General features: G+C 41.1%; 1 protein-coding gene and 1 pseudogene across 1 annotated transcript; both read right to left on the reverse strand.

The window, feature by feature from the left end:
- Positions 1-282: 282 nt before the first annotated feature.
- LOC133894346 (uncharacterized) lies at positions 283-8,858 on the reverse strand. The gene is made up of 17 exons (XM_062334856.1): positions 8,435-8,858; positions 8,111-8,208; positions 6,656-6,775; positions 6,266-6,355; positions 6,070-6,185; positions 5,896-5,995; positions 5,065-5,136; positions 4,869-4,916; positions 4,719-4,796; positions 4,488-4,607; positions 4,269-4,374; positions 3,402-3,565; positions 2,662-2,796; positions 2,279-2,409; positions 1,909-1,971; positions 1,744-1,822; positions 283-624 (listed from the first exon to the last, which is right to left on the reverse strand). The coding sequence occupies exons 1-17, from the start codon at positions 8,766-8,768 to the stop codon at positions 568-570; spliced, it is 1,911 nt and encodes a 636-aa protein (XP_062190840.1). The 5' UTR covers positions 8,769-8,858; the 3' UTR covers positions 283-567.
- A 3,163-nt stretch (positions 8,859-12,021) lies between these two features.
- Positions 12,022-12,638, reverse strand: LOC133909764 (uncharacterized; annotated as a pseudogene).
- Between the last annotated feature and the right edge of the window lie 1,114 nt (positions 12,639-13,752).

Genomic DNA, 13,752 nt, shown 5'->3' on the forward strand with positions numbered 1-13,752 from the left:
CATTATAGTACACGTCACGAAATTATAATGTTTCATGTAAAATTTCTACGTTAAAGTGAAATCATTTTATATTTGGCCGAATTGCTCTTACTATCACAAAGATCAAGTGACTTAGAAATAGTATCGGTGTGTCACTAACATGTGGTCCTAGGATCTACGTGCTGGCATCACACACGATGGTTGGTATTTTCCAATTCATACGTTTTTTATTTTTTTTCCAATTCATACATTTTTATGATGGCTTCTAGCTAATTTTCTCTTTATATTAATAACCACGTCCAATGACTTAGATCTTCACTTTGTTGCACTTTACAATTTACATATACAATGTAACATTGTAAATACAAAAACACCAGTCGTGTGCCTCACTAACCCAAAACTGGCCGTACCAATCATTTCATTGTGCTACTTTATTTATGCATACATAATAGTACAACAATTATTACCACATCAGTAGCCACAACCACGATCGTCTCATCATTCTTTTCATTTCTCCCCTCTGCTCATCTTCAGGCGTGAGTTTCTTTCTCTGTGCTCATCTTCACGTGTTAACAAACGTCAACAGACTCATTGAAGTTTAAGGTTGTTTCCCCCAGAATAAGAATGGCCATCATGCGCAAGTGTCTGAAACATGTTTCGAGGATTGATAGGTTAGTAGTAAAACAATGAAAATGGTGATTGCAAGTTTGCAATAATATGATTAGTTGATTCAATAAATGCTCACGTATCCCAGTTTCATGTTAGAAACACTATATGGTGAGTAAACAAACATGAGCATAAAGAAGCATGCTCATGATAATTGTCTTCCACTGCTTTGTACTACTAATAAGCATACAAAATTTTAATGTTCTTTAAATAAGCAGACTCAATGAACTACTTGTCAACATATTAGGGGTTTTCACGATGTTAAATAAACATCATAATCTTTCACCAAAGTAATTTTTTGTAACACAAAACTATAAGCACAAATACTGCAGATATGAGTTAAGGTAGCTTGCGAGTAGCGATACAGATACCTACTCAAGGCTAGTCAGAGAAAAGAGTCACTTCCCTAGCTAAGAATCTACTCATGAACATACCAAAAAAGAAAATTCTAAAAGCATGCCAGTCAGCATTGTAATGATCCTAAACCCAGACTCCCAGAGTGGAAACAATTACAAAAACACTAACACTATACTTATATTGACATACAAGTACTTTCTCAACTTAAGAGTATACGCTCTTTTGGTGCCAACTAGCTAGTCTGCACACCTTTCTCCCTTACCATCACTCTCCACATGTACTCTTCTTGCTGTCCTATGTATGCCTGCATCACATTTCTGCCTTCTACATGTCTTGGATGGCAAATGTGAATGCCTTCTAGAGAAAGTTCACTACTTGTAAGATCATATCCATCCTAATACAAAAACATCTTTAAAATAGAAAGTTCACTACAAATATTTATGTACTACATCATTTCCTAATTTATTTAACTACCTATTATAGTGCCTTCTCTTGAAAATTAACCCATTTCTCACAATGTACAAAGTTCTTATAAGATTACGTTGCTTCATCAACATGACATGTCTAATGTTATTTTCACAAGCTCCAAGGTAGTGGGAGCGATTGCAGTCATTCTGTTTACTGCTCTGGTCCTTCAGTCATTTCAGCGAATTGGAATTCTCAAGTTTGAACCGATAAACATGACAATAGCAAAACGTCAAAGGTAACATAACAACAGATCATATGGAGCTGTGTATTTACCTGTTCTTGTGATCGGAAATACATGAACGGGGTATAGTGTAGAAAATTTGAAACCCTTGATGTGTATATATCAGCATATCTACAGCAGAGACAAAATAGTTTCATTCACACACATAAGTTTGCCCATAAAGTATTATCAGCACTACAAAAATCATAGCTACTCACTTTTCAATTTGCCTGGTCAGATGACTCTTATCCCATAAGCCAGCACGTGACAGCCAACCCCATCTTAAGAGGAAAAAGTACTTGCTTAGCTTACTTTTTCTAACAATTAAAGAGATATGTACCAGGATATTTGTGAACAAAATCAATAAATAGATTCCACGGTCATGGAAATTTAAATCAAAGTCCTTGGAAATGAGCAGCAAAAGAAGAAAAAGGGAGAAGAACGGCAGTGAGATTTTAAAGCCATGAATTTTGTAAAAGAGTCATTCCTTCTGCAGGAAATACATAGGCAATAGATTTGGAACCACAAATTTGAAGGATTTTTGGAATTTAAATAGCTGCATAAGAATTCAGGCCGCGACTGATGTACCTTTTATTGAAAAGTTCTCCATCCGATTCCAGCATTGGTCCAATCTTTTCATCTAATCTCTGCATAACAATAAGCAACTTTTGCATACTTTCTGTAAGCTCCTGATCATCCATACAAGTTGCAGTGAGTGTCTGAAAAAATAAAATAAAGTGTTATAATTTTGCTAGTATATTAAGAACTTAAAATTCTCAATGCCTGAAAAAATAAGCCAAAAACACCAGACTATCTTCACTTTCGGCTGAGTTGAAAGTTTATAAATGGCAGCAGTGCATTGCTGAAATTATTTGATACCAGCATATTATTATGGGTAAAATCAGCTTCTCAAAAGGTAGAAGATTGAACATGTTGAAGCTTACTAAAGCATCATGGCTTCACTCTAATACCTGTGCAGGACGTGAATTAGTGCGTCTCTGCAGAGCAAGGCGAAGCTGGTTGAAAAGATCCCCAACAATTTCCTTTTGTTGTATAAGTGTGATAAGCTCTTCTTTCTGAGCATGGCTTCTGACTAGTGCATCAAACTGCAGACACAGAAGAATAGATTGATTAAAACACAAGAGAGCACTGCTTTATCAGCAGCATAGCGCATACAACATAACTAATTGTGGTCCTTTCCAGGTTGCTTTCAGATGAATTCAGAATCAACGGATGAGCAAAAAAAACTTTAAACCAACTTGGGTCATGGTCTTAAAGCATATTGGTTTGAATTTTTGTACAGTGTTCTCAGGCACATTCATGTCATTTTTTCATCACTTCACCCAAATATAGTGGGCATGGTATGCTGAGTATAGGGACCAACCAAACTGAAACCTAAGAACCCAAGTGAGATTGTGAGACAAGGGAAGTTGGACCTCTGATGCAGTTCTCAAAAAAGAACAAATGTAGCTTGATATGATATTTAGAGGATCAAAAATCAAAAATTATGTTTTTTATCGCATGAAAAGGTTTCTAGAAGATTAAGAAATCAAGTGCAAGACAGGAAAAATAGCACCAACAGATTCAGTAAAAAGTTCCAGGAAAAAGCTTCCTACCTTGTATCCCTGTAGCTGGAAAGCAAATGATAATGCCAAATGCTATACACAATTCCATTTAGTATAAATTTGTGAGAAAATGTAAGAAGCCTAACCTCATCTTCTAGTTCTCGGCAGATTAATGCTGTCCTCCATCGTAAATGAACTTTTGATTGGCTTACATCAGTGAAAATATGGTCCCCCACATATAATATCTCATCACCATGAATATCTAGTGAATTCTCAACCATCTGAGCACTACCACCAGAGTATAAACCACCTAAACACCCAAATGACAAATGGGTAACAAGTCAGATAAAAGAAAAGCAATTTTGTCATTCAAGCTGGCAGTCATCTACAAGCACAATTTAGAAGGAAAAAAAAATCAACGCTGCATGATCTAGCAAAACATGCATAAAAAGGCTGCAAAGAAAGGGAAGTAGCTCCTGCATTGATGAGCAATGGCGTTACAACTGCAAATAATATTAGACATGGAAACCTTCACAGTACACATATACTCTTCTTTTGTTATGCATTATATGCAATTTCAACATTCAATTTTATGTTATGATACAAAAAAAAAAAAACCCAATCGCATCTGCACATGCACATGATAACTCAATTATGCAACAGGATTCATATCAGATTACTTTGTATTATTGGTTATAACACACTAGATATGTATTCAGGTCATATGAAGTTGTAAACTATTAATCATAATGTAATAATTAATTGATATGCCAAACATTTTTCTATTCCTCTCCTAGCATGAAAGAATAGAGAATATCACCTTTTCTCCCCATCTTGATCAATCTAATTGTCCATTTGTTGTGTTAGCTTTTCAAGATAAATGAACTTAAAGCTAAAGTATGATACATATTTGCGGGAATAAATTTGAACATGTTCATTAACACTGAAAAAGAAGAACTATAGAAATTCTACTAGAAATTGTTGAACAATAGTAACAGCGCCGAGAATTTGACCTGAATTTGCTTTGAAACTGGGGCGCATCAATCCATCATTTGTTACAATCTCATAAAATGGCTGTGAAAGTTGGAAAAACTCTGGCTTCCTCGCAGAGACTATAACCTACAGTAAGAAAGAATAGAATGTTCTTGCTTTTGTTCAAGTATGTTCCGTAAGAGAAGACTGACAAGCAGTCCCCTTAAAAATAGCCAGCATATATGAGCAATAAAACTCACCATTTCAAACAGATCTCTCCATCCAATATCATTAGGAAGAAAGCGATTGAATGCATGATTCATCATTTTGTTCGTATAGTGGTAATCTGAGTTAGTGATAAGAATCAACCTTTTTCCAGCCTGATAGGTTGAAGGGGGGGGGGAGGGGGGTAAATAAGTATTGCAGTAGAATGACTTTATTACTTCAGTTGGATCGTGAGCTCATAAATCATAACATGGCAGTGTGCTAACCTCTTTTTGATCAAGAAGAGCTAAAGGCAGTTCTGGATCAGGCTCTACAAATCGCTCAGGCTCAGCCATTATTTCGCTCTACATTGCAACCAGCTAAAGAAATTTGCAGAAAAATATAGAAATATATCATATTAAAAGACCCAAGAGTACCTTAAGTTGACCTTCTACATGTGCTCGAAAAAGTGCTCTGGAAACAGCCTGAAAAAAGTCCAAATTTTATGACAAGAGAAAAGTGGACAATAATAACAGAAGTTCCACAACAAGTCAGTGGAAACATTGCTTGGTGGCTGGGCTATATTTTTTTTATTCTTTCTGTATATAAGAAGAAGAAGGCAGTGCTCATTACATTGTATAGCCCTTTGTAATCCAATGGCCCAAGTTCAGCTGGAACCAACCCCTGATCCAACTTATCAACCATCTGAAAAGACCAATATCCATATAAAGATTGTTCAATTCAAACTTAAGAAAATGTCCACTGCAAGAGACCCTCAAGGTTATCACATATTCAAACGACTGCAACTATTCCCTAAATAAATCAAAACAGGATTGATCATATCAATTCATATGTATTAGGAATAAATACTGTCTGATCTATTACCCCACAGAAGTTAGCTGGATGAGCTTTTCGGTCATAACTTAGTCAAATGCCCAGGACAAGACAAGTGCGAGTGTACCAACAGCACCAAGTACTCCCATTTGATGCTACTACAAACCTCACTGCTATCAAAAGAATTATCATATTCTGGCTGTTACATACTCAATGGGCATTGTCTCTACAGATACACTTATATTAAATCTAAGAGGTAAATTATGCCTGAACTTCACATCCTTCATCCTTGGAAGGCAAAGGCACATTATTTGAGGATGAAAGAGAAGCAAACACCAAACGACTAGAGAAGAAAAACTTTCAGCTGGCTAACACTTAGCATAGTATTTGATCTGATTTTTTACCATTTCTGCAACTCTTACTGAGTCGTATACTAATATTGACAAACACTTCGCTTCTAAAAATTTCATTAATTCAATTGCTTTGAAATACAAACAAACAGAGACAACACCATTAGCTCCTCGAATACAAAAATGAGAATGATCAATGTGGATTTAAACAAAATAGATATCAACTGGTATCACATGAAATTGAAATGGCAGTTATTATAAAAATGATAAGGTAAGTGACCTGCATGAACATGACAGCTTCTGAAACAGAGAAAAGGGTATTAAGGAACTCCCATCGACTTTCTTTCCGCAGGTCCACCAATTCTCTTCCATATATTCCACTGTTTACAGACACGAATAAGAGTTCTCATACCCTAGAGGACAGAAAAAAAATTACAAAATTTATTACTTCTACCTCACATCACGAGTGGAAAGCATCTGGGTACCATGCATGGCCCTCTTAATGTAGCCAAAACGGTCTGCTTTGACCAAGTTTCCATTTTCTTTATCCATAACAAGGCCCCTTATGACCTGTGGCAGAGTAACTGTATCACTAGGGGTGATTTATGTGCTTCGATTTACTATAGATGAAGTACACACCAGAACACTACCAGGTCAGGATCGAATTTAAGGTCATCTACTGGGAAACCCATGACCTTCAGGTTCTCCATCCCATAATCATATGCACGCCCTTCCCAGGCCTGCATAAACATCACAGCACTACCATCATAAGTGTGGTGAACAGCAACTCATGGAGAAGAAAAAAACAGCAACCATCACACTGAAAATGCCCTTCATCTAATCCCCGAAATGATAGTTTATGAACTAAAGCCAACAAAGTCACCAACGAGTTAACCTTAGCTGACACCTGAGGACCATACATATATTATCCTTCAGAATAACCAGTTGTATCAGTTCAACAAATATACAAAATTTTCCATATGTGATCCTCAGTATCAGAACAGTTGGTAGGGAAAAGAAGAAAATGGGTATTGAAGTACCATCACATTGTAATGAATCAATGTGTAGTCCATATCATAGCCAATCACACTGATTGATCGAAGATTTAGTGTCCTGGTGCAGAAAATTCCACGAGGAGAGTGTCTTACTGAAAAAGGGTCCTGCATTTTGAACAAATTGGCATTAGTCTTCTGTCATATTGTTACTGGAAGGCTGAGTTGTTTCATCATCCTGATGATGCCCAACCAAGATATGATTGGCAAAGGGGTAAGCAACAATAGAAGTTCAAGAAGGAAGTGTTAGCAGACACAAGAAAACAGGACAGCTACTTCACAATGCAGAAAAAATTATAGTAAAAGGTTAATAATATAACTTGTATTTTAAAATGTCATGTTATCATCAATTCCTCCTTTTCTTAGAACATTCTGGCTTTTCCATGAGACTATGACTAATGTATCCGCTGAAGTTATATTCCACTGAACATTGGAAGTTATGGTGCCACAAAGCGATGTCCTTTGTGACTTTTTCATTAAAAAAAAGCCTGGTCAAACACCATCATGTAAAAACTTTTAACATGCCATTTTGCAACAGTTAGCTTGGAATGCATTTTCAAGTAAATTAGACTTGTTTCTAATAGTGTGGTTTTTTAAAGCCCCTTCCCAATAGACAAAAACTGCCATAACTTAATTTTGCAACAATTAATACAACTGATAAACTGAAAGGTCATTGCACAAGAAAATTTTCTTTTCACCACAAGGAGAAACCTCTCTCTCTCTTCCACCAGCAAAGAAAATGCACTTCTCCTGTTGTGACTTTTCCGTTAACCATCTCTTTCTTTTTGGCAATGCTTAACGGTCAAACATCGCTGATATCAACTGACACGTCACGGTTTCTAATGAAGACTAAAGAGCCCTTGTTCTGCAGAACAAACGATCATTGACATAATCGACTGCTAATGGGTCCATGATGACTGCTGATGCTACAAGCCTACACTTTGATGTTCACCCACTGAAAGATAAATAGTACCTACTGTAGCAGAGGTACCCAGTGGGCATGAAAGAGAGTAGCGAGGTACTGAGTCTACGGACTTCTCCACTACCAGACACATGAGGACATTTGAGTCCCAGTGGACTAAAATCTGACATCCATGGGCGGTCAAACAGCTTTAGTTCACGGAATAATAACGACAACATCAAAAAGAAAAAGTCTCTAACAGACTAGTAAAATATAATACTGCGGTTTTATAATAGTGGAGGAAGGAGTAATGATTCCTTAAGTGGGAAATATTATTATTTTTCTCTTCAGTCAAGCACATGGCCGTAGAAGCTTATGGTATTTGTGATGATTGATTGTGTCATGCTAGACTGACGCTGAAGTACTAATTTAAATTGGTCACAACATCAGTGGGCTCTTTTACAGAGAACATGAATAGAAACAGATGATGCATACCAAACATCAACAAGGACAAAATCATGCTAAAGAGGATAGAACCTTACTGCAATCCCCAAGTCATGAAGCAATGATTCAGCCTCTCCCGCTTCTTTCCAAGCTATCTCCTCTATAGGACCATGCAACGTTGACCTACAATCCCCACCTACAATTGAAGCAGTTCCAAGTAATCATAACGATGTTTATAATATGATTCGATGTTGTTGTGGTACTATATTCCAATAGGAGAAACCGTTTGCTTGATCACATAAGAATATATGACGCCTGATGCTTTTGTCGCACATTGTAACACTACTTTAACCTCGCGCATAGTATCATCCACGAAACAACAGCAAGTGAGCACTGAAAATTATGGCGATGCTGGAGCTCACCAAGCGCCTCGAGATGCTCCCTCCGCACGTTCAAATCCCCCCTGGTACTCTCCCCGAGGTAGTCCACCTCCGAGAGCCCCGACGAGGTCACCGAGAAGTAGGACTCCTCCTCGTCCTCCAGCCCGTCCTCCTCGCTCCGCTCCCCCTCCACTGCCGCCGGATTGCTGGCGTCGAGCGCGCGGCACCGGAGCGTGAGGGCGGGGCAGCGCGGGAGGCGAGGGAGAGCTCTGAGCAGGCGCAAGGGCCGCGGGGTCGGTCCGGAACGCTGCGGAGGCGATGGCCGCAGCGGGAACCTGAGGCCGAGGAGGCGCACGAGCTCGGCCACGTCCGCCATTGCTGCGTGCGCGGCGGCGGCGGCGGCAGCGGCGGCGGCTCTAGCCGTTTGGTGAGGACGAGAGTTTACGCGAGGAGTTGGATGGGGAATGGGGAGTGGGGAGTGGGGTCGGTTAAAAGGACGAAGAAAAAGTAAACGTGGGCCCCACGCCTTGCGTTAGGCTTTGTGCGAAATTAATCACGAACCTTCTCCTGCCTGGGCTTTTTTAAAAGGGAAAATTGCTCAAATAGCATCCTATCGCAAGAGTTTGCAAACATCCCACTGCACAGTGACATATATTACTATTTTGGCATAGTTTTTTATTCATCCTACCACTGTTATTTTCAGACCTCTGACGGATATTTGATTTTGTTGCTTGTATCAGATAGCCCTTTCTCAACGTTTCGCATGAAGTGACCACTCTTGCCCCTCCCATTCTACCATTTTTTCCCTTCCAGCCAACATGAATAACAAAATTCATTTTTGCTTCCTCCTAATGCGCATGAACAACCAGAATTCATTTTTCTCCCTCCTAGCGTAAACAACAAAAATTTACATATATGCTAAAATAGATCTAAGAGCATGTCTTAAATCTTCATACTAAACAGGTGGGCACATAGCCACTTACATATTCACAATATAACATCACAGGTTTAGCCATAACCATCATGATAAATTCTAGATAGATGGGCACATAGCCACTTACATATTCACAAATCTTAAATATCCACACAGGTAATTAAATCGGATCTTAACCAAAAGATACCCTTGAGACTAACATAGTAGTTTGTTTAGGCTTTTCTTGGGGTGCTTGTGTGCGAGTGGCTCCTGGTAATTGGATATGTACTGTTGGTAGCAACATTAGCAGATCTGTTAACTAGACCTGGCCTGATGGCAGCAACACTTGCAATTTTGAATCTCTTGCTTGGTGTAGATGGCGCATGCATGGACGTTTTCTTTCTTTTGGTTGATGTTTTCCTAGAGACATACATTGTTCACTTAATGAATATATAAAAAAAAAGATAATAAGACTAGATGCAATATGCAAGTGATAATACCTCTTATTGTTCTGTGGAGGATGGTGAGGCATAGTTCCTGGCTCAGCCGTCTTATTTTTATATGTCTTAGCAATGTGATTGTGCTTAAAGATGTTTAAATGGGCTGTGCCTATTAGGCCAGCCTGAGGCACGGCACTGTAGGCACGGCCCGAGTGGAGACGGGCCGGGTCGGCACAACACGAGGTCATGGGTCGTGTCTGGGCCGAGCGCGCGGCACGACAGGTCGGCACGTATATGCCCGGTTATTTTCTATTTTTTATATATATTTTTAATTTTATAGCTATTTTATCTATTTTTATATTTTTTATCTATTTTCTATATTTTTTTAATTTTGTGACTATTTTTTTATGTTTTCAAGCTAACTATGCCAACGAGCCGCCCGTGGCACCGTGCCCACCGGGCCGACCGTGCCGCCGGGCTGAAATCGTGCCCGGGCCGACCCAGCACGACACGGTCACCGACGAGCCGTGCCGTGGGTCGAGGGGGAGGCACGCAGGCCGACACGGCACCAACGGAGGTGATGCGTGCGAGGTGTTCGCTTTTTTGGGTGGCTTGCTTGCCTATTTTGGTTTGGGCCCCCGACCGTCGCTGGGGGAAGGCAGCGAGTTGACTATGGGGAACACGGGCGCGAAATGAGAGGGAGAAGGGCGTGGTGCCCCAGCGGCATATGCAGATGCGTCGGGATGAGGAGTAGGGATAAGGGAGGGAGATGAGGCCGATGGACTTACAAGACAGACAAATGCTTGTTTGGCTTGCGAGCTACTCATGAGCTAGCTCAGCTCGGCTCGATTCAGAAACGAACTAGCAAGGTGGGCTCGGGTTCAACTCATTTGGACAACGAGCCGAGCCGAGCTAAGCCTTCACGAGCCTAAGCTAGCTCGTGAAACTTAGCTTTTTGTCTAACCCTATCTGTTGTTTGTTGGTGATTTTGGGAGGATTCTGCAGTGATTTGGATTTTGGATGGGCTGCATTCAATTTGGGGATTCTGAGGCCTTGTTTGAGTCATCGTGCGAAACTTCAAAAAGAACAGGATGTTTATGTAGATGAAATCTGATCTACCAAATATGAAGGGAAATAGGTCTTCACTCTTCATATTCGTATCTAAGGATATTAAATTTTATTGGCAAAGTTCTAGCTCTAAAAATTATTAGAATGATGTATTTATAGTTTGTGAAGTTGTAGTTATGGATACATTAAAAATATTTGAGTAAGTCATTTTATTTATATTTTAGACTAAAGATAGTAACTTAAACTATAATCTACAACCTAAAAATCTAATGTGGAGCAGAAAACTGGAGATATGGCAAACGTAGTCTAAACTACATCCGAGGCTGAATCCTCTAGCAAAACGTGCGCGTTTTGGTACACTGTTACAAGCGAAGAGCAACACGAGCGACCGACGGCTTCGACACGACGCGTGAAATCACTGCACCGGTCCGGGCAGCTTATACTTACGATCGGAACGGACCGGGCGCCTTCCTGTAGAGGGACACACAGACCAAAGCGAGCCACGGCCCTGCTCCAACGCCGCCGTCGGCCGGCGGCGGCGTCACCGGCTGCTCCGCCGCGCCAGCGCCCTCTCCTCCTGCGCTCCGCGCGTCGTCCCTGGACAGCCCCCGAGGGACGCGCGGCGGCACCGAGACCGGCAGCTCCTCGTAACAGTGGCCGCCGTCGACGCAGTCCGCGCGCAGCGGCGGCGGCGTCGCCGCGCGGGGCGGGCAGCACGTGTTGCGCCAGCACAGCGTGGGCGGCATTGCGGCGGCTCGCGGCGCGGGACGTCGGACGCTGGGTTGACGCGACCGGACGAGCAAGTCGCGAGGAGAAGTGGAAGCCCGTAGCGACGTGAACGATACGAGAGAAATCGGGTGCAGGTTGAGATTATATTCGTCTGCCAAGCGCAGTTGTCACCGAATTCAATTGCAAGTTCTTAGCTCGATCGGATTATAGTCCGAGACATACACGGGGAAACAATATGATTTTTTCTGCTCGGATTCGGCAATCATATCCTGGTTGGCAATGTTTCATATCCTGCAACTGTTCCAGAACTTCACTAGTTTTTGAAAAACATACGACAGTCATGAAGTCAAATGAGAAAGTCATAATTCACAAAGTTTTTATTTAAGCGATAATATATCAATTTGCAAGCATCTGAGACCAACCTTGATCGTACAGGTACCAGCTCATAATTTCGGAGATAAATTGATGGTGGTACGCATAGCAAATATAAAACAAGGTCCTCACTCTTCAGGGCAAGCTCCCATGTGTATAAATACTTTACAGAAGGCCATAAACGTCTCTCCTATACTGAATCAGCAAATAACGTATGTCTGGGTAAACTGGCCCTAAATTCTGATGATATTATCCAACCTTGTGTTCAGCTTTGTCATAAGCTGCAATGTTCTGCTGTTCGCACTCCGGGCTGAAGAGCTGCACAAGCAGGGCCGATGTTGGTTGTCGAGCTAATAGAGATTGCTCCACACGACGCCCACCTGAGACTTCTTGGGACTGTTACTCTTGGACCTACAGGATAAACATGGAGTCAGGCAGCAAAACAGTTTGAGCTCCGATTTGCTTCTAAGCACCCACAGTCAAAGAAACTGAAGAAGAGAGTACGGCTGGTAAGGTGCATAGAATGATAGAACAGAATACTGAAAAGGGGGAGAATTGAGTGAGTGGAACAATGACCATAGTGAAGGCGGCAGAGCACCCAGAAAGCAAGGGCGCCACCAACTGAGAAGATGCCAGCAGTTTGTCGCATCAACCAGGAGCACGGCTTCGACTCTGGCCGCATCACCTCCCCTTCTGACTAACCCAGTGCTCGCCGCAGTGCCATCGCTATCCTTGACTTCTTTGGAGCGGGGATTCAGCTGGTCTGCTGGATTTGATAAGAGCTTCAGCTGTTCTGAGTTTCTGACTCTGGAGTGCTTTGCAGCACTTCCTCGCACTCCTGGTTCCTGAGAAAAGTACTAAAGAGCTGAATTTGTATTTAACATCACAAGTCTGATCGGCTCATCAACATACACTAACTTATGTATTGATTTCATTTACTGCTCATAGATTTGCTATACACCTAGAATTGAGAAAATTCTAAAGCAACCAATCAATTCGCAAAAAAAAAAGAATTGCACATGTTACTAGTATATATTTAGTAGCATATTACTTGAAAATTAAATATGTCGGGGAGTGATGCCCTAGGATTTTTTTGGCTCTACCTTCGCCATCAATGCTGCATGTTGGCGTGTCCCTAGGTAACCATTTGGCTTCAATGCACGGTTGCTGGCTGCCTAGGCGTTCTATTGAGCACCTTATGGGCAAGTGTAAGACTGTCTTCAATCATATTCTCTTCATTTCGTTCCCTTCCTGATTCTTTTTCTCATTCTCATTCCTTTTATTTTCTCTCATCTCCAACAGCTTCCCTTCGAGGGGAAACGCGAAGGGAAAGGAGAGAGAATCCCGGCCTGAAGGGAATGACCCTGAGAATCCCTTCGCGACGGGAACCGTGAAAGGAAACCGTTAGAGCGCTGAAGGGAACAAAAATCCCGTCGTGAAGGGATTTTGGACCCTGAAGGGAAACCGTTGGACACAGTCTAATGCCAATGCCTGATGGGGCTCGGCTCGTCCATACATTGTTTCTAACAACTTGTGGGCGGGAGGGACTGATATGAAGGTTGTTTGCCAGCAAAACTAGCATGGATTACTTGGTGAAACTTGGGACCATGATAGCAAACAATCATGAGTTCATCTCTACACTCTATAAAAAGGGTTTCCACTTGAATTGAACAAAAGCTCTACCTGATTGATGATCGTGTCCAGTTCACTTCACCCATATAAATTCATTATTCAATGCAATGAAAGATAACAAATCTCACTTCTTGAGTTCATCTCTTTGTCTACAATGTTCTTTATATTCTAGTCTACAATACGTTATCAGTCACATAATTCTACTG

This window comes from Phragmites australis, chromosome 2, assembly GCF_958298935.1.
Source record: "Phragmites australis chromosome 2, lpPhrAust1.1, whole genome shotgun sequence".
NCBI lineage: Eukaryota > Viridiplantae > Streptophyta > Magnoliopsida > Poales > Poaceae > Phragmites > Phragmites australis.